The sequence below is a fragment of the Salmo salar genome, chromosome ssa15, assembly GCF_905237065.1.
Source record: "Salmo salar chromosome ssa15, Ssal_v3.1, whole genome shotgun sequence".
NCBI classification, from domain to species: Eukaryota; Metazoa; Chordata; class Actinopteri; order Salmoniformes; family Salmonidae; genus Salmo; species Salmo salar.
In genome coordinates, this window is record NC_059456.1 from 13,738,528 (window position 1) to 13,760,416 (window position 21,889).

General features: G+C 42.1%; 1 protein-coding gene across 6 annotated transcripts in view; it reads left to right on the top strand.

The window, feature by feature from the left end:
- Positions 1–21,889, top strand: part of LOC106570983 (DNA (cytosine-5)-methyltransferase 3A) — a 123,791-nt gene that overhangs the window by 23,245 nt on the left and 78,657 nt on the right. For 3 of the 6 annotated variants that reach the window (XM_045695474.1, XM_045695476.1, XM_045695475.1), the window contains 3 exons: positions 7,206–7,319; positions 7,602–7,718; positions 20,093–20,299. In XM_045695474.1, coding sequence (XP_045551430.1) covers positions 7,206–7,319; positions 7,602–7,718; positions 20,093–20,299 — 438 coding nt within the window. The remainder of the gene's footprint in view (positions 1–7,205; positions 7,320–7,601; positions 7,719–20,092; positions 20,300–21,889) is intronic. The other 3 variants (XM_045695477.1, XM_045695479.1, XM_045695478.1) reach the window with 1 other exon arrangement.

Consider the following 21,889-nt stretch of genomic DNA (forward strand, 5'->3'; position numbering starts at 1 on the left):
TGTACTCTCTGTTTAGGGCCAAATAGCATTCTAGTTTGCACAGTTTTGTGTCAAGTAAGTATCCTTTTGTTTTCTCGTGATTTGGTTGGGTCTAATTGTGTTCCTGTTGCTGTCTTGGGGCTATGTGGGGTGTGTTTGTGTTTGTGAACAGCCCCAGGACCAGCTTGCTTAAGGGACTCTTCTAGGTTAATCTCTCTGTAGGTGATGGCTTTGTTATGGAAGGTTTGGGAATCGTTTCCTTTTAGGTGGTTGTAGAATTTAATGGCTCATTTCTGAATTTGGATAATTAGCGGGTATCGGTCTAATTCTGCTCTGCATGCATTATTTGGTGTTTTACGTTGAACACAGAGGATGTTTTTGCAGAATTCTGCATGCAGAGTCTCAATTTGGTGTTTGTCCCATTTTGTGAGCTGTTGGTTGGTGAGCAGACCCCAGACCTCACAACCATAAAGGGCAATGGGTTCTATAACTGATTCAAGAATTTTTAACCAGATCCTGATTGGTTTGTCAAATTTGATGTTCCTGTTGATGGCATAGAATGCCCTTCTTGCCTTGACTCTCAGATCGTTCACAGCTTTGTGGAAGTTACCTGTGGCGCTGATGTTTAGGCCGAGGTACGTATAGTTTTTTGTGTGCTCTAGAGCAACAGTGTCTAGATGGAATTTGTATTTGCGGTCCTGGCAACTGGGCCTTTTTGGAACACCATTAATTTTGTCTTACTGAGATTTACTGTCAGGGCCCAGGTCTGTCAGGGCCCAGGTGTGTCAGAATCTGTGCAGAAGATCTAGGTGCTGCTGTAGGTCATCCTTGGTTGGTGACAGAAGCACCAGATCATCAGTAGACATTTGACTTCAGATTCTAGTAGGGTGAGGCCGGGTGCTGCAGACTGTTCTAGTGCCCTCGCCAATTAGTTGATATATATGTTGAATAGGGTGGGGCAGGGGTGGAAATCCCGGGGGGGACGGGGGGGACACTACCCCCCCATCCTGGGAAAAATATGATTTGTCCCCCCCAATATATCACTGAAACATAACTATGTAATTTAAATAATATTAATAATATGCAATGAAAGCAATTGTGCTGATTATAGACACTTAATAGCGCGTTTTTAAGTTTCAAAAGATTGCGACCCCCCCACCCTTTGCCTCAAAATGGTTTGATCCACTGCCAGTTCCTTAGTTGGCAAGGTAACAGAGGGGTGGTATCCACTGTCTGAAAGGCACTCAATGAACGTAACTGACGTGAGGTTAATCCAGTCAATCGCGCACACACACTAGCTGAATATGCAGAGCTAGCGCGCAAATATTAACTATTAAGCTAGCTAGTACCTATTCCATTTATGTGGCCTCGTCAAAGATGGAATCTTTGCTATCGTCAATTTATTCCAAGATCAGCAAAGTCCCTGTGATAAGGTTAGCGATAAACTGAAGTCCAAACTGGTCTCGGTACAAAAGCTAAATTGTCACAAGGGAACTTTTATTTATTTATTTTATTTCACATTTATTTAACCCGGGTAGCAAAGATTATAGCAAACACCACTGAAACGGAATTGGTGCTCGCTAGCTTTGCAAATTCAGCTATTGTTGGAAGCCAGCCAATATGAAACAAACTATTAAAATTACAAAAGGTTGCAGCATATGTTGTGTAAATGGTGAACTCATACAGCTGTCAACTCTTGTCATTTTAATCCGTTTCACATTTGCTAGCTACCTTTTAGATCGAAGCCCAAATAGAATGATAAAAGATAAGATGATAGAAGCCCATCTCCTACTGTAAATAACCTACACACTGTGTGTGTGTGTGTAGCCAGCCAGCCAGGTAGAAAAATGGCAGAAAAATAAAAGATGGACATCAGAGTATTTTTCAGTACACCAAAACGCAAAGTAAGAACCCTAGTAGCCTAATATCTCAAAAACTAGTTGATAAAATGTTCATAAGAAAGAAATGAAATTCTAATGGAAATGTTTCACAATGATGTCATTAGGCAGAGCAGGCAACAGATGGCACACAGACAGCAGAGTTGGGGACAGATATGCAGGGACAGACTGGCAGAGACAGGAAGTCTCAGGTAAGTTTGTTGAGTCTTTGTTTGGCAACATTATGAAAGGTTCTCAATTTTTTTACTTGTAAAATAGGAACATAATTGGAAAATGCCATGGATACCCCCACTCTCAACTTAAACTGGTGACTGAACTAAGATTTGTTAAAGGCAATGGTATTGCTGTTGTGATTAGTTGTGTAGTTTTGGGTACCGGTAGTTAGGAGTACGGCAAACACCTTATTTCTTTGGTTCCTCAATATACATTTACCATATTACAATGTAGGCTATGTGTTACAGCACTACTTTTGGTGTCCCCCTCAGGAATTGCTCTTGAGAAAATTTCATGTAATTGTCCCCTCCAAAGTTGATATCAGATTTTCGCCCCTGGGGTGGGTCTTAAGCTGCATCCTTGTCTCATCCCATGGCCCTGTGGGAAGAAATGTGTGTGATATTTGCCAATGTTTTTCCCCAACACCGCTTTCCATCAATTTGTATAGCAGACCCTGCTAAATTGAGTCAATATCTTTTTTGAAATCAACAAAGCATGAGAAGACTTAGCCTTTGTTTTGGTTGCTTGTTTGTCAATTAGGGTGTTCAGGGTGAATATGTGGTCTGTTGTACTGTAATTTGGTAAAACGTACATTGTTTTCACTGAGGAAATGTATGAGTTTGCTGTTAATGACAATGCAGAGAATTTTCCCAATGTTGCTGTTGAGTCATATCCCACAGTAGTTATTGTGGTGAAATTTTTCTCCATTTATGGGGATTCCGATGATCAGTCCTTAGTTCTCATATTTTTCTCTCTCTCTCTCTCCCTCTTGTATTTCTCTCTCTCCCCTTTCTTTCTCGATCTCTCTCTCTATATACCTCTTCTTACTACGTGTTTGATGATCTCCCATGTTAGGAACATAGAGTACCATTCCACATACAGTATCCCCTACCAGTCAAAAGTTTGTAGACAACTACTAATTCAAAGGTTTTTCTTTAGTTTTAATATTTTCTACATTGTAGAATAATAGTGAAGACATCAAAACTATGAAATAACACATATGGAATCATGTAGTAAACAAAAAAGTGTTAAACAAATCCAAATATATTTTACATTTGAGATTCTTCAAAGTAGCCTCTTTTTGCCTTGATGACAGCTTTGCACACTCTTGGCATTTTCTCAACCAGCTTCACCTGGAATGCTTTTCCAACAGTCTTGAAGGAGCTCCCACATATGCTGAGCACTTGTTTCCTGCTTTTCCTTCTTCACTCTGCGGTCCAACTCATCCCAAACGATCCCAATTGTGTTGAGGTCGGGTGATTGTGGAGGACAGGTCATCTTATGCAGCACTCCATCACTCTCCTTCTTGGTCAAATAGCCCTTACACAGCCTGGAGGTGTGTTGGGTCATTGTCCCACTAAGCACAAAACAGATGCGTGTCACTGCAGAATGCTGTGGTAGCCATGCAGGTTAAGTGTGCCTTGAATTCTAAATAAATCACTGACAGTGTCACCAGCAAAGCACCCCCAAACCATCACACCTCCTCCTCCATGCTTCACGGTGGGAACCACACATGCGGAGATCATCCGTTCACGTACCTTTCGTCTCACAAAGACACGGCGGTTGGAACCAAAAATCTCAAATTTGGACTCATCAGACAGATTTCCACCGGTCTAATGTCTATTTCTCATCTTTCTTGGCCCCATCAAGTCTCTTCTTATTATTGGTGTCCTTTAGTAGTGGTTTCTTTGCAGAAATTCGACCATGAAGGCCTGATTCACACAGTCTCCTCTGAACAAAGTAAAACCAAAGTTCCAAAGGCTGGGCCTAATATTGTGTATAAGAGGTCATACAAGAAGTTTTGTAGTGATTCCTATGTTGTTGATGTAAAGAAAATCTGTTGGTCCGTGATGTGTAAAAAGGAGAAAACAGACTCTGCACTTAACACATGAATGAAATAGCTTATTCCAGTTACTAATAAGCACCCATTAAGAAAATGACTGTAAAAACTGTTAAATCCCCTTGGATTGATGAGGAATTGAAAAATTGTATGGTTGAGAGGGATGAGGCAAAAGGAATGGCAAATAAGTCTGGCTGCAAAATCGATTGGCAAACGTATTGCAAATTGAGAAATCATGTGACTAAACTGAATAAAAAGAAACTACACTATGAAACGAAGATAAATGACATAAAGAATGATAGTAAAAAGCTTTGGAGCACCTTAAATAACATTTTGAGGAAAAAAGGTAAATTCAGCTCCATCACTCGTTGAATCAGATGTCTCATTCATCACAAAACCAACTGATATTGCCATCTACTGTAATGATTTTTTCATTGGCAAGATTAGCAAACTTAGGGATGCCATGCCAGCAACAAAACGTATGTGTTATGGCTTTTCACCCCCTGCTATATTGTGGATAAAGGGTTACCTGTCTAACAGAACACTCAGGGTTTTTTAAGCTTTAGCCCCACCCATCTCTTTAAGGATTCACATGTGAGGCTATGTACTAAACAACCAAAGATTTCAAGACTAAACGCTGGTTTATACTACGGCTGTGAAGATCAATTTAATCTGGAGTGCCAGAGTGCGCTCTGGGCATTCATAAACTCAGAGCGTTGCAGATTGTCTGTTTGTAAATTCAGAGTGTTTTGCTCTCAGAGGAGTAGGGTTGATCCGAGCGTTCTGACCTAACAACAGCAGTCATGCACCCAAGCTAACTGGCTAACGGTGGCTAGTTTACGAGCTACTTCCAGACACAAATGAGAGAACACCTCACTCTGACCATTTTACTCTCCCTAGCAGAGCTGGTTAAGTTGTTTTTATGTTATCCAGAGTGTTGGTGACTGTAACTGTGCTGCTGGAAACAATGTAGTTCCGCTTTTTTGCCAACGTTTACTGACACCGGCCAAATTCATGTTGAACATTCAGAAATTTGTCAGTTATTCTGCGCTCTGGCACACTCAGATGAGTGTGCTCTGAAATCGGAGTAGATAGCAAGAGCAAATTTACCAGGTACGTATATCGACAGTTGTCGCAGTGACATAAACATTCTATTGAAATAGTTACTTGCATCGGGGAGTATTTGTTTTTAGACTTCTAGCTAGCTAAACAATGAACTATAATCCCAACTCATGGTGTTACTACCCTGCATGAATCTACAGGTAGCTAACCAACCAGGTTCAATGTTAGCCATCTAATATTAGGTTAAAACTAGCAACGTAAATGGCTCTGAGATACAAATAATATTACTGCACTGATCATACACGTAACGTTAGCTAGCTAGCCAGCCAACTAATGTTAGCTAGCTAGCTAACAGTACACCTTAACTTGCAATGAAAACTACTTTCTGACAAAATTAGAAACGTGTAATATCTGAAAATGTAGCTAGCTAGACTATCTTACCCGTATTCATGGATGGATGCTTCTCCCTCTCTGTCACGGATGCCACAGTTGCCCTTAGTTTGAATATGTAATCCGAACAGGTGTTTTATACAACAGCCTTCTGTGTGATCATTTTTCGACTCCGTCTGCATATTTGCAATCAAATGCCAGAATTTTTTGCATCTCCTTAACTATCATACTCTAATTCCACTGATTTCAAAACTCGGTCCTCCAGAAAGTGGAGAGCATAATTTATGCAGTTCTACTATGTGATATCTTTCTTTATATTTACAGATGTCATACACCTGCCTAAGACCATGTTAGCCTACTGAGCTAAAGAACAGAAAATATTTCTGGAAGCTTACATGAGTTTTCTTTCTGCAATGTGTACCAGTACCAGTGTGTAAGATGAGAAAGGTGGTGTGTGTGTGTGTGTGTGTGTGTGTGTGTGTGTGTGTGTGTGTGTGTGTGTGTGTGTGTGTGTGTGTGTGTGTGTGTGTGTGTGTGTGTGTGTGTGTGTGTGTGTGTGTGTGTGTTTCCAGGGACACATGGTCTCCACTGTTTAATGTGTTTTATGGAGCTTCTCACCTGTTCATTGTGGTCTCTGAGTCTCTGAGAGCTCGTTAGCGTAGCCTTTGAGCTCCGGACTCTCAATCTCCTTAACGACACACCTATAAACTTAGCCTGTTAGCCTGGAAGCCTGTTAGCCTTCTATCCCGTTAGCCTGCTAGCGACACGCCTATAAACTAACCTGCTTGCTTGTTAGCGACACCTATAAAAACTGCTAGACTGTTAGAGCAGCCATATATTTTTGCTTCTAACATCATTAAATACATTGCTGTTTCAGTATGCTAGTTATCAAATCAAATTGTATTTGTCACATGTTAGATACTGTTGTTTTAACACAGTGATCTGATTAGCTGATAGGATCGTTAAACCAAGCTAGCCTGTTAGCAGCCTAGCATAATATTAGCACCTTGTTTATCTTGGTCGTGATTTTATGAATGGCTTTCTTTATTAAACACGCCATGTTATTTTAGCATTATATGGCTAGCATCATTAGAAACGGTATTGTACTAACAGAGTAGCCTAATGGTAATAGCAATAGGTTTAATTGAACTCATTTCTAATGCTAATAGAAGCTAGCTTAATTGAACACTGTTGAAAGGCAAATAGCAGCTAGTTTTAGTGAACACTGATGTAACGCTAAAAAGCAGTTAGCTCATTGCACACTTGTAATGCTAATAGCAACTGGCTACATTGAACGCTGTTGTAACACTAATAGAATTTAGGTTCATTGAACAGGTAATGCTAATAGCAGCTAGCTTGATTGAACACTGTTGCAGCGCTAATAGCAGCTAGCTTGATTGAACACTGTCGTAACGCTAATAGCATCTAGGCTCATTGAACACTGTTGTAATGCTAGTAGCATCTAGCCTCATTGAACACTGTTGTAACGCTAGTAGCATCTACCCTCATTGAACACTGTTGTAACGCTAATAGCATCTAGCCTCATTGAACACTGTTGTAACGCTAGTAGCATTTATCTCATTGAACACTGTTGTAACGCTAGTAGCATCTAGCCTCATTGAACACTGTTGTTAACAGCTGTTGTTAAATCGCTGTTGTTAATATGGGGCAGTCTCAGTCTGGTGTTAAAACTCTCACACTCACAGAAGCACTCACCTGGTTATTAAAACCCTGTTATTTGATAGTGGTCATTGGTTAAAGTTCAGTCTTTATTTTTCAACCTCTGTCTCTCTCTCTCTCTCTCTCTCTCTCTCTCTCTCCAGGACTCGTGTGAGATGGCCCCCCCTACACCCCCAGAGGAAGTTGACCCCTCCCCTCGCAGGAAACGTGGCCGGCGGAAAATGGAGCCTCTGGAGCCGAAGGACCCCAACATGGAGGCAAGAACTCCACTTAGCTGGTCTGCAGCGTGCCTGTATAACAATAAGATGGTCATTCAGCAAAGACAGGCAGGCAGGCAGGCAGGCAGGCAGGCAGGCAGGCAGGCAGGCAGGCAGACAGACAGACAGACAGACAGACAGACAGACAGACAGACAGACAGACAGACAGACAGACAGACAGACAGACAGACAGACAGACAGACAGACAGACAGACAGACAGACAGACAGACAGACAGACAGACAAAAGTAGCTAACATGCGTGCGTGCGTGTGTGTGTGCAGGGGGAAGGCAGCAGGCTGCGCAGAAGGCCGGTTCCCAGAGAGACCTTTCAGGCTGGAGATCCTTTTTACATCAGCAGGAGACAGAGAGACAAGTGGATCAAACGCTGGAGTAGAGAGGTAGGAGAGAGAGGGAGGAAGGAGTGAGAGAGGGAGGAAGGAGTGAGAGAGGGAGGAGAGGGAGAGAGAGAGCGAGAGGGAGAGGAGGGAGGAGAGAGAGAGAGAGAGAGAGAGAGAGGAGGATAGAGCGGCAGAGGAGGCAGAGAGAGGAACGGAGAGAGAGGAAGGGAGAGAGAGTACTTACGTGTGTGTGTGAGGTTAACTAGTTCCAGATACAGTGGTGTAGTATTACAGCCAGCTGTGGTCTGTCCTCTACAATACGGCCTTCTCGTTCACAACCCAATATATTGACTACCTGCTCAAACTGCACAGACAGGGGAGGGAGAGTTTGTATGTGTGTTTGTGTTTCATTAGAACATATGTTCAGTCAAATACTTGTCTGTGTAAATCACACACCTCACTACTGACCAATTACAGCAGAGAGAGAGAGAGAGAGAGAGAGAGAGAGAGTTTCTGAGCTCTGATGTCTGGTGTGTAAGTGAAACATTTTGATATTCTGATCAGTATGTATTTTCAAGTTGTATTAGTTGTACTGTATGTATGGTATACAACGTCCAATGGATGCTTACTTGTAGGCTCCTTCTGGACAATGCAACAACAATAAGAAATTAGAAAATATAATAATCCGTAAATGGTAAATGGCAGTAGAATATAATAAACATTTTAGCATAAGTATAATGCAGGAAGGCACAATTTATATTCCAATATTTACACATGTTTTTGGGAAGGGGGGGTGGGGTGGGGTGGGTGGGGTGGGGTGGTGTATGTGTGTGTGCTGTGTGTGAGTGCAATATGTGTCTTGGGATGTTATTTAAAACAGGAAGTGTTTCTTTTAGGTGTGTGTGTGTGTGTGACTTTGTTAGGCAGCAAAAAAAGTATATATTTTTAATATATTACAGTATACTTAAATAACCCAAAGATTCACATAACATACTTAAAATACGAGATGGTTTTTCTATTATATCTTAAGTCAATACACTTATTAAAAGTGTACTTTAAATTCATTGTTTAATGTTTAACAGTGCTTTCGTAAAAAACTTTTTCAACATGTTGTTACGGTACAACCTTATTCAAAAATGTATAAAATAAACAAAAAATCACATCAATCTACGCATAATACCTGATAATGACAAATCAAAACAGGTTTTTAGAAATGTTTGCTAATATATAATAAACATAAAAAAAGAAATATCTTATTTACATAAGTATTCAGACCCAATGGTCACTCTGACAGCTAGAGAGTTCCTCTGTGGAGATGGGAGAACCTTCCAGAAGGACAACCACCTCTGCAGCAAGCCACAATCAGGCCTTTATAGTAGAGTTGCCAGACGGAAGCCATTCCTCTGTAAAAGGCACATGACAGCCCGCTTGGTGTTTTCCAAAAGGCACTTAAAGACTCTCAGACCATGAGAAACAAGATTCTTTGGCCTGAATGCCTAGCGTCATGTCTGGAGGAAACCTGGCACCATCCCTACGGTGAAGCATGGCGGTGGCAGCATCATGCTGTGGGGATGTTTTTCAGAGGTAGGGACTGGGAGACTAGTCAGGATCGAGGGAAAGATGAACGGAGCAAAGTACAGAGAGATCCTGGGGTCCAGCTAAATTAAGGCAGTTTATACAATTTTAAAAGCATTACAATACATTAACAGATTTCACAACACACTGTGTGTCCTCAGGCCCCTACTCCTCCACTACCACATATCTACAGCACAAAATCCATGTGTACGTGTGTGTATAGTGCGTATGTCTCCAAGTGTGTGTGTGTGTGTGTGTGTGTGTGTGTATACATGCATGTGTCTGTGCCTATGTTTGTGTTGCTTCACAGTCCCTGCTGTTCCATAAGGTGTTTTTTAATCTGTTTTTTAAATCTGATTCTACTGCTGCATCAGTTACTTGATGTGGAATAGAGTTCCATGTAGTCATGGCTCTATGTAGTACTGTCCACCTCCCATAGTCTGTTCTGGACTTGGGGACTGTGAAGAGATCTCTGGTGGCATGTCTTGTGGGGTATGTATGGGTGTCTGAGCTGTGTGCCAGTAGTTTAGACAGACCTCTGCTGACATGTGTTGTGGGGTATGTATGGGTGTCTGAGCTGTGTGCCAGTAGTTTAAACAGACCTCTGGTGGCATGTCTTGTGGGGTATGCATGGGTGTCCGAGCTGTGTGCCAGTAGTTTACACAGACAGCTCGGTGCATTCAACATGTCAATACCTCTCATAAATAAAGTAGTGATGAAGTCAATCTCTCCTCCGCTTTGAGCCAGGAGAGATTGATATGCAAATTATTAATATTAGCTCTCTGTTTACATCCAAGGGCCAGCCGTGCTGCCCTGTTTTGAGACAATTGCAATTTTCCTAAGTCCCTTTTTGTGGCACCTGAACACATGACTGAACAGTAGTCCAGGTGTGACAAATTAGGGCCTGTAGGACCTGCCTTGTTGATAGTGTTGTTAGGTAGAGCAGCGCCTTATCATGGACAGACTTCTCCCCATCTTAGCTACTGTTGTATCAATATGTTTTTACCATGACAGTTTACAATCCAGGGTTACTCCAACTTACTCAATTTCCACATTATTTATTACAGGATTTAGTTGAGGTTTAGTGTTGAGTTAATGATTTCTCCCGAATACAATGCTTTTAGTTTTAGAAATATTTAGGACTAACTTATTCCTTTCCACCCACTCTGAAACTAACTGCAACTCTTTGTTAAGTGTTGCAGTCATTTCAGTCGCTGTAGTAGCTGACGTGTATAGTGTTGAGTCATCCACATACATAGACACACTGGCTTTACTCAAAGCCAGTGGCATGTCGTTAGTGAAGATTGAAAAATGTAATGGGTCTAGACAGTTACCCTGGGGAATTCCTGATTCTACCTGGATTATGTTGGAGAGGCTTACATTAAAGAACACCATCTGTGTTTTGTTAGACAGGTAACTCTTTATCCACAATATAGCAGGGAGTGTAAAGCCATAACACATACATTTTTCCAGCAGCAGACTATGATCGATAATGTCAAAAGCTGCACTGAAGTCTAACAAGACAGCCCCCAAAATATTTTGTTGTGAAGGATGGAATAAGCTAGCTAACTAGCAAGAAACCTAGTTACTACAACTCCATCAACAGAAATCTGCTCGTTTTGTAGAAATGAATGGTCAAATAACAATCAGATTAAAGTCATTGTTTATTTCAAGGTCTTTATTTTAGCTGAACTGCCTGACCTTTATTGGCCAGTAAATACTACATGATCAAAAGTATACAGTGGCTTGCGAAAGTATTCACCCCCCTCTGCGCTTTTCCTATTTTGTTGCCTTACAACCTGAAATTAATATACATTTTGGGGGGTTTGTACCATTTGATTTTCTCTTGTGAAACAAACAAGAAATAAGACAATAAAAACAGAAAACTTGAGTGTGCATAACTATTCACCCCCCAAAATCAATACTTTGTAGAGCCACATTTTGCAGCAATTACAGCTGCAAGTCTCTTGGGGTATGTCTCTATAAGCTTGGCACATCTAGCCACTTGGATTTTTGGCCATTCTTCAAGGCAAAACTTCTCTAGCTCCTTCAAGTTGGATGGGTTCCGCTGGTGTACAGCAATCTTTAAGTCATACCACAGATTCTCAATTGGATTGAGGTTTGGGCCTTGACTAGGACATTCCAAGACATTTAAATGTTTCACCTTAAACCACTCGAGTGTTGCGTTAGCAGTATGTTTAGGATCATTGACCTGCTGGAGGTGAACCTCCGTCCCAGTCTCAAATCTCTGGAAGACTGAAACAGGTTTCCCTCAAGAATTTCCCTGTATTTAGCGCTATCCATAATTCCTTCAATTCTGACCAGTTTCCCAGTCCCTGCCGATGCAAAACCACCCCACAGCATGATGCTGCCACCACCATGCTTCATTGTGGGGATGGTGTTCTCGGGGGGGATGGGAGGTATTGGGTTTGTGTCAGTCATAGCGTTTTCCTTGTTGGCTAAAAAGCTACATTTTTGTCTCATCTGACCAGAGTACCTTCTTCCATATTTTTGGGGAGTTTCCCACATGCCTTTTGGCGAACACCAAACGTGTTTGCTTATTTTTTTCTTTAAGCAAAGGCTTCTTTCTGGCCACTCTTTGGCCACTTGGTACCAGAAGGTAGCCTAGGGCCGGCAGGTAGCCTAGTGGTTAGAGCGTTGGACTAGTAACTGAAAGGTTGCAAGATTGAATCCCCGAGCTGACAATGTAAAAATCTGTTGTTCTGCCCCTGAACAAGGCAGTCAACCCACTGTTCCTAGGCCGTCATTGAAAATAAGAATTTATTCCTAATTGACTTACCTAGTTAAATAAAAATAAAATAAATATAATTAAAATACAAATGCATCACTCCCAATGACTGTATATGGTCGCTCCAGCAGAGACGGAGGAGGAAACGAAACATCGAACTGGCAAATTTTTTCTGGTTCATATAAAAGTAGACCAGACCTAGCTGCTATCGCATTGGGAGAGCCATCCCTTAAGTAGGCCGGACCTAGCTGCTATCGCATTGGGAGAGCCATCCCTTAAGTAGACCAGACCTAGCTGCTATCGCATTGGGAGAGCCATCCCTTAAGTAGACCAGACCTAGCTGCTACCGCATTGGGAGAGCCATCCCTTAAGTAGATCAGACCTAGCTGCTATCACATTGGGAGAGCCATCCCTTAAGTAGACCAGACCTAGCTGCTATCGCATTGGGAGAGCCATCCCTTAAGTAGACCAGACCTAGCTGCTATCGCCTTGGGAGAGCCATCCCTTAAGTAGACGAGACCTGTCACAGTTTTTTCAATGGTAAACGGCCTGAGTAAGACATCTTCATTTATCCACCATCTTTGGCTCTAGGTGCACAGATCCACACGACTTCGCTCAAAGTCTGTATCGGTAATTCTATATAGAATATCTCATATGCCTCACATATTATTTATTGACAATTGACTGTAAGAATATATTTAGTGTCGCTATCATGTCAAAGCACATGGCAGATGATCTCAAATCCTGGACTTGGCTTATGAAAGAATATGGCCACAGGCTTTTGGGAAAGACAGAATTCTATAAACATTAAGTTCTATGATAAATTCACTCATCAGTTGAACAACAAGACACAGTCATTTTTCCTGAAGAATTGCCATTGCAGCAAGAACAGGCCGAGGAGTTATGTTGGCAGGATGAACATGGTACGTGTGTGTTTATTATTATGGATTTGTTTGTGTCTCCTCTGTAAAAGCATTCATAATCTTGTCTGTCCCCCACTAGAAAACTGGGACCAATTTTCTATACTATTCTACTGTATCTTAGTCCATTCCGCTCTGACATCGCTCGTCCATATGTATATATTCTTAATTCATTCCTACTTAGATTTGTGTGTATTGGGTATATGTTGTGTAATCTGTTAGATATTACTGCACTGTCGGAGCTACAAGCATTTCGCTACACCCGCAATAACATCTGCTAATCACGTGTATGTGACCAATACAATTTGATTTGATTTGATAGCCATAACAATTTATAAAGTTGACTACTTTATTGCCTGGCCTTTCAGGCCCCCTGTTCATTTTCAATGTCATTCTATTTTAAACTTTTATTAGAAATGTTTTTTTTGCTAGTGTGATTTTTTTAAATGACTTTCATGTAGCCTATTTGGGATTTTACCACCATCTTTTTATCTGTTTAACAACACAGATCCAGGTCAAGCTCACACAGATTGCAACAAATGCCTCGAGACATCTCCTTGGAAATAGCGCAACAATAGAGACTAAAACTGGGACCAGATTCTCTGACCTATTTAAATTGCCATATTTCATGCCCATAGACATGGCTGTAGAGGACCCTACCATCGTATGTAACAGATGCTGGACCCATTTTATCAAAGCCTGTACCATCGTATGTACCAGATGCTGGACCCATTTTTATCAAAGCCTGTACCATCGTATGTACCAGATGCTGGACCCATTTTATCAAAGCCTGTACCATCGTAGGTAACAGATGCTGGACCCATTTTATCAAAGCTTGTACCATCGTAGGTACCAGATGCTGGACCGATTTTATCAAAGCCTGTACCATCGTAGGTACCAGATGCTGGACCCATTTTATCAAAGCCTGTACCATCGTAGGTACCAGATGCTGGACCCATTTTATCAAAGCCTGTACCATCGTACAGTGAGGGAATAAAGTATTTGATCCCCTGCTGATTTTGTATGTTTGCCCACTGACAAAGAAATGATCAGTCTATCATTTTAATGGTAGGTTTATTTGAACAGTGAGAGACAGAATAACAACAAAAAAATCCCAAAAAACGCATGTCAATAATGTTATAAATTGATTAGCATTTTAATGAGGGAAATAAGTATTTGACCCCCTCTCAATCAGAAAGGTTTCTGGCTCCAGGTGTCTTTTATACAGGTAACGAGCTGAGATTAGAGCACACTCTTAAAAGGGAGTGCTCCTAATCTCAGTTTGTTACCTGTATAAAAGACACTTGTCCACAGAAGCAATCAATCAATCAAATTCCAAACTCTCCACCATGGCCAAGACCAAAGAGCTCTCCAAGGATGTCAGGGACAAGATTGTAGACCTACACAAGGCTGGAATGGGCTACAAGACCATCGCCAAGCAGCTTGGTGAGAAGGTGACAACAGTTGGTGTGATTATTCGCAAATGGAAGAAACACAAAAGAACTGTCAATATCCCTCGGCCTGGGGTTCCATGCAAGATCTCACCTCGTGGAGTTGCAATGATCATGAGAACGGTGAGGAATCAGCCCAGAACTACACGGGAGGATCTTGTCAATGATCTCAAGGCAGCTGGGACCATAGTCACAAAGAAAACAATTGGTAACACACTACGCCGTGAAGGACTGAAATCCTGCAGCGCCCGCAAGGTCCCCCTGCTCAAGAAAGCACATATACATGCCCGTCTGAAGTTTGCCAATGAACATCTGAATGATTCAGAGGACAACTGGGTGAAAGTGTTGTGGTCAGATGAGACCAAAATGAAGCTCTTTGGCATCAACTCAACTCGCCGTGTTTGGAGGAGGAGGAATGCTGCCTATGACACCAAGAATACCATCTCCACCGTCAAACATGGAGGTGGAAACAATATGCTTTGGGGGTGTTTTTCTGCTAAGGGGACAGGACAACTTCACCGCATCAAAGGGATGATGGACGGGGCCATGTACCGTCAAATCTTGGGTGAGAACCTCCTTCCCTCAGCCAGGGCATTGAAAATGGGTCGTGGATGGGTATTCCAACATGACAATGACCCAAAACACACGGCCAAGGCAACAAAGGAGTGGCTCAAGAAGAAGCAGCTTAAGGTCCTGGAGTGGCCTAGCCAAACGTCAGCCTCTAAACCTTAATGACTTGGAGAAGAGCTGCAAAGAGGAGTGGGACAAAAAATCCCTCCTGAGATGTGTGCAAACCTGGTGGCCAACTACAAGAAACGTCTGACCTCTGTGATTGCCAACAAGGGTTTTGCCACCAAGTACTAAGTCATGTTTTGCAGAGGGGTCAAATACTTATTTCCCTCATTAAAATGCAAATCATTTTATAACATTTTTGAAATGCGTTTTTCAGGATTTTTTGGTTGTTATTCTGTCTCTCACTGTTCAAATAAACCTACCGTTACAATTATAGACTGATCATTTATTTGTCAGTGGGCAAACGTACAAAATCAGCAGGAGATCAAATACTTTTTCCCCTCACTGTATTGAGTTTATGTAAACATCTGACCCACTGGGAATGTGATGAAAGAAATTAAAGCTGAAATAAATCATTCTCTCTACTATTATTCTCACATTTCACATTCTTAAAATAAAGTGGTGATCCTAATTGACCTAAGACAGGGAATTTTCACAAGGATTAAATGTCAGGAATTGTGAAAAACTGAGTTTAAATATATTTATCTAAGGTGTATGTCAACTTCCGACTTCAACTCTATATATGTTGAAGAGGGTGGGGCTTAAGCTGCATCCCTGTCTCACCCCACAGCCCTGTGGAAAGAAATGTGTGTGTTTTTTGCACATTTTAACCACACACTTGTTGTTTGTGTACATGGATTTTAGTATGTCATATGTTTTTCCCCGGACACCACTTTCCATCAATTTGTATAGCAGACCCTCATGTCAAATTGAGTCGAAAGCTTTTTTGAATTCAACAAAAGCATGAGAAGACTTTGCCTTTGTTTTGGTTTGTTTGTTTGTTTGTTAATTAGGGTGTGCAGGGTGAATACGTGGTCTGTCGTACGGTAATTTGGAAAAATGCCGATTTGACATTTTCTCAGTACATTGTTTTCACTCTCTCTCTCTCTCTCTCTCTCTCTCTCTCTCTCTCTCTCTCTCTCTCTCTCTCTCTCTCTCTCTCTCTCTCTCTCTCTCTCTCTCTCTCTCTCTCTCTCTCTCTCTCTCTCTCTCTCTCTCTCTCTCTCTCTCTCTCTCTCTGTGTGTGTAGTTAGTAGTTCAACTACAGTAGTGTCATCATACAGTCATACTGTCTGCTCTCTCTCTCTGTTTAATAATAATAATATAATATCAGATCATGTCCAGAGTGTTAGTGTTCCACTAGACTATATACTGAGTGTACAAAACATTAGGAACACCTTCCTAATATTGAGTTGCACCACTTTTGTCCTCAGAACAGCCTGAATTCTTCGGGGCATGGACTCTACAAGGTGCCAAAAGCATTCCACAAGGATGCTGGCCAATTTTAACTTCAATAATTCCCACAGTTCTGTCAAGTTTGCTAAGTCAAACGACACCGCTGGTCCTGCTCACACTGCCCTACCCTGTGCTTTGACCTCTTTCTCCCCTCTCTCTCCAGATGAAATCTCGCGTCTTGTGACGGCCGGCCGCCCAACAACCTGCCCACTTGACCCTATCCCCTCCTCTCTTCTCCAGACCATTTCCGGAGACCTTCTCCCCTTCCTCACCTCGCTCATCAACTCATCCTTGACCGCTGGCTACGTCCCTTCCGTCTTCAAGAGAGCGAGAGTTGCACCCCTTCTGAAAAAACCTACACTCGATCCCTCCGATGTCAACAACTACAGACCAGTATCCCTTCTTTCTTTTCTCTCCAAAACTCTTGAACGTGCCGTCCTTGGCCAGCTCTCCTGCTATCTCTCTCAGAATGACCTTCTTGATCCTAATCAGTCAGGTTTCAAGACTGGGCATTCAACTGAGACTGCTCTTCTCTGTGTCACGGAGGCTCTCCGCACTGCTAAAGCTAACTCTCTCTCCTCTGCTCTCATCCTTCTAGACCTATCTGCTGCCTTTGATACTGTGAACCATCAGATCCTCCTCTCCACCCTCTCCGAGTTGGGCATCTCCGGCGCGGCCCACGCTTGGATTGCGTCCTACCTGACAGGTCGCTCCTACCAGGTGGCGTGGCGAGAATCTGTCTCCGCACCATGCGCTCTCACCACTGGTGTCCCCCAGGGCTCTGTTCTAGGCCCTCTCCTATTCTCGCTATACACCAAGTCACTTGGCTCTGTCATATCCTCACATGGTCTCTCCTATCATTGCTATGCAGACGACACACAATTAATCTTCTCCTTTCCCCCTTCTGATAACCAGGCGGCGAATCGCATCTCTGCATGTCTGTCAGACATATCAGTGTGGATGACGGATCACCAGCTCAAGCTGAACCTCGGCAAGACGGAGCTGCTCTTCCTCCCGGGGAAGGACTGCCCGTTCCATGATCTCGCCATCACGGTTGACAACTCCCTTGTGTCCTCCTCCCAGAGTGCTAAGAACCTTGGCGTGATCCTGGACAACACCCTGTCGTTCTCCACTAACATCAAGGCGGTGACCCGATCCTGTAGGTTCATGCTCTACAACATTCGCAGAGTACGACCCTGCCTCACACAGGAAGCGGCGCAGGTCCTAATCCAGGCACTTGTCATCTCCCGTCTGGATTACTGCAACTCGCTGTTGGCTGGGCTCCCTGCCTGTGCCATTAACCTGTTGGGTCTAGGGGGCAGCATTTGCACGTCTGGATAAAAAAATGTACCCGATTTAATCTGGTTACTAATCCTACCCAGTAACTAGAATATGCATATACTTATTATATATGGATAGAAAACACTCTAAAGTTTCCAAAACTGTTTGAATGGTGTCTGTGAGTATAACAGAACTCATTTGGCAGGCAAAACCCTGAGACATTTTCTGACAGGAAGTGGATACCTGATGTGTTGTATTGAGTTTAAACCTATCCCATTGAAAAACACAGGGGTTTAGGAATATTTTGGCACTTCCTATTGCTTCCACTAGATGTCACCAGCCTTTACAAAGTGTTTTGAGTCTTCTGGAGGGAGATCTGACCGAACAAGAGCCATGGAACGGTGATGTCCCATTAGACACCTGGCGCCTACTTCATGTTGGGTACCCTCGTTCCAATACGTTATAAAAGGCTATGCATTCGTCCACCTTGAATATTATTCATGTTCTGGTTAAAAAAGGCCCTAATGATTTATGCTATACAACGTTTGACATGTTTGAACGAACGGAAATATATTTTTTCCCCTCGTTCATGACGAGAAGTCCGGCTGGCTTACATCATGTGCTAACGAGACGGAGATTTTTGGACATAAATGATGAGCTTTTTTGAACAAAACTACATTCGTTATGGACCTGTGATACCTGGAAGTGACATCTGATGAAGAGAATCAAAGGTAATGGATTATTTACATAGTATTTTCGATTTTAGATCTCCCCAACATGACGTCTAGTCTGTATCGCAACGCGTATTTTTCTGGGCACAGTGCTCAGATTATTGCAAAGTGTGATTTCCCAGTAAGGTTATTTTTAAATCTGGCAAGTTGATTGCGTTCAAAAGATGTAAATCTATAATTCTTTAAATGACAATATAATATTTTACCAATGTTTTCTAATTTTAATTATTTAATTTGTGACGCTGACTTGACTGCCGGTTATTGGAGGGAAACGATTTCCTCAACATCAATGCCATAGTAAAACGCTGTTTTTGTATATAAATATGAACTTGATAGAACTAAAAATGCATGCATTGTCTAACATAATGTCCTAGGAGTGTCATCTGATGGAGATTGTAAAAGGTTAGTGTATCATTTTAGCTGGTTTTATGGTTTTGGTGACCCTGTCTTTGACTTGACAAAACATTACACACAACTCTTGTAAATGTACTGTCCTAACATACTCTAAATTTATGCTTTCGCCGTAAAACCTTTTTGAAATCGTAAAACGTGGTTAGATTAAGGAGATGTTTATCTTTCAAATGGTGTAACATAGTTGTATTTTTGAAAAATTTGAATTTTGACATTTATTTGGATTCAAATTTGCCGCTCTTGAAATGCACCTGCTGTTGATGGAGTGCACCACGGGTGGCACGCTAGCGTCCCACCTAGCCCCAAGAGGTTAAATCCCTACAACTCATCCAGAACGCCGCAGCCCGTCTGGTGTTCAACCTTCCCAAGTTCTCTCACGTCACCCCGCTCCTCCGCTCTCTCCACTGGCTTCCAGTTGAAGCTCGCATCCGCTACAAGACCATGGTGATTGCCTACGGAGCTGTGAAGGGAACGGCACCTCCATACCTTCAGGCTCTGATCAGGCCCTACACCCAAACAAGGGCACTGCGTTCATCCACCACTGGCCTGCTGGCCCCCCTACCTCTGAGGAAGCACAATTCCCGCTCAGCCCAGTCAAAACTGTTCGCTGCTCTGGCACCCCAGTGGTGGAACAAGCTCCCTCACGACGCCAGGACAGTGGAGTCAATCACCACCTCCCGGAGACACCTGAAACCCCACCTCTTTAAGGAATACCTAGGATAGGATAAAGTAATCCTTCTAAACCCCCCCCCTTAAAAGATTTAGATGCACTATTGTAAAGTGGTTGTTCCACTGGATATCATAAGGTGAATGCACCATTTTGTAAGTCGCTCTGGATAAGAGCGTCTGCTAAATGACTTAAATGTAAATGTAAATGTAAATGTAAGTTGGCTGGATGTCCTTTGGGTGGTGGACCATTCGTGACACACACAGGAAATAGTTGAGCGAGAAAAACCCAGCAGTGTTGCAATTCTTAACACACGCAAACCAGTGTGCCTGGCACCTACTACCATACCCCGTTCAATGGCACTTGTCTTGCCTATTTATCTTCTGAATAGCACACATACACAATCTATGTCTTAATTTACTCAAGGCTTCAAAATCCTTTAACCCGTCTCCTCTGCTTCATCTACACTGGTTGAAGTGGATTTAACTGGTGACATCTATAAGGGATCATAGCTTTCACCTGGATTCACCTGGTCAGTCTATGTCATGGAAAGAGTGTCCTTAATGTTTTATTCACAGTGTATACTTGGTGTTTATGACTTTCATAATGTGTGTTCTTCAGGCTGAGATGCGGGCCCACCAAGAGGCTGTGATGAGCGTGATGGAGGACCTATCAGAGCCAGAGTTTCAGAAGGAGGAGGAGCCAGCAGCCAGTTTAGCCACTCCCACACCCCAGCAACACACTGACCCCGCCTCTCCCACCATCGCCATGACGCCAGAGCCTGTTGCCAGGGGCCACCGGTCCACACCCAGAGATTCAGAGTACAAGGTAATTGTATAAAAAAATTTAACCTCTATTTTACTAGGCAAGTCATTTAAGAACAAATTGTTATTTACAATGACGGCCTAGGATGGTAGAGGGTTTGGTCTGTCTGGTGTTATAATGTATATCATGTGTTTATAATTGGATGGTAGGGGGTTTAGTCTGTCTGGTTTTATAATGTATACCATGTGTTTATAATAGAATGGTAGGGGGTTTGGTTTGGGCTGTCTGGTGTTATAATGTATATCATGTGTTTATAATTGGATGGTTGGGGGTTTGGTTTGGGCTGTCTGGTGTTATAATGTATACCATGTGTTTATAATAGGATGGTAGGGGGTTTAGTCTGTCTGGTTTTATAATGTATACCATGTGTTTATAATAGGATGGTAGGGGGTTTGGTCTGTCTGGTTTTATAATGTATACCATGTGTTTATAATAGGATGGTAGGGGGTTTGGTCTGTCTGGTGTTATAATGTATACCATGTGTTTATAATAGGATGGTAGGGGGTTTGGTCTGTCTGGTTTTATAATGTATACCATGTGTTTATAATAGGATGGTAGAGGGTTTGGTTTGTCTGGTTTTATAATGTATACCATGTGTTTATAATAGGATGGTAGTGTCACGGCTGTCGAAAGGAGCGGACCAAAGTGCAGTGTGGTTGTAGTTCCACATTTTTATTTAATCCGTGAAACTTTGCAATACATAAATAACTGAATCGACAAAACAACAAACCGTGACGCAGAGAGAAACAAACACTACTCAAAATATAATAACCCAAAAACCCAGGAAGAAAAACCCCTACTTAAATATGATCTCCAATTAGAGATGAGGACCAGCTGCCTCCAATTGGAGATCAACCCAAAAAACAACAACATAGAAATAGAAAAACTAGAACTTAACCTCTTACATCTAGACGTTCCGCTAGCGGAACACCTGCTCTAATATCCAATGATAGACGTCGCGCGAATTACAAATTCCTAAAAAATACAAAAACTTAAATTTTTCAAACATATGACTATTTCACAGCATTTTAAAGACAAGACTCTCCTTTATCTAACCACACTGTCCGATTTCAAAAAGGCTTTACAGCGAAAGCAAAACATTAGATTATGTCAGCAGAGTACCAAGCCAGAAATAATCAGACACCCATTTTTCAAGCTAGCATATAATGTCACAAAAACCCAGAAGACAGCTAAATGCAGCACTAACCTTTGATGATCTTCATCAGATGACACACCTAGGACATTATGTTATACAATACATGCATGTTTTGTTCAATCAAGTTCATATTTATATAAAAAACAGCTTTTTACATTAGCATGTGACGTTCAGAACTAGAATACCCCCCGCAAACTTCCGGGGAATTTGCTAACAATTTACTAAATTACTCACGATAAACGTTCACAAAAAGCATAACAATTATTTTAAGAATTACAGATACAGAACTCCTCTATGCACTCGATATGTCCGATTTTAAAATAGCTTTTTGGTGAAAGCACATTTTGCAATATTCTAAGTACATAGCCCAGCCATCACGGGCTAGCTATTTAGACACCCGGCAAGTTTAGCACTCACCAATATCAGATTTACTATTA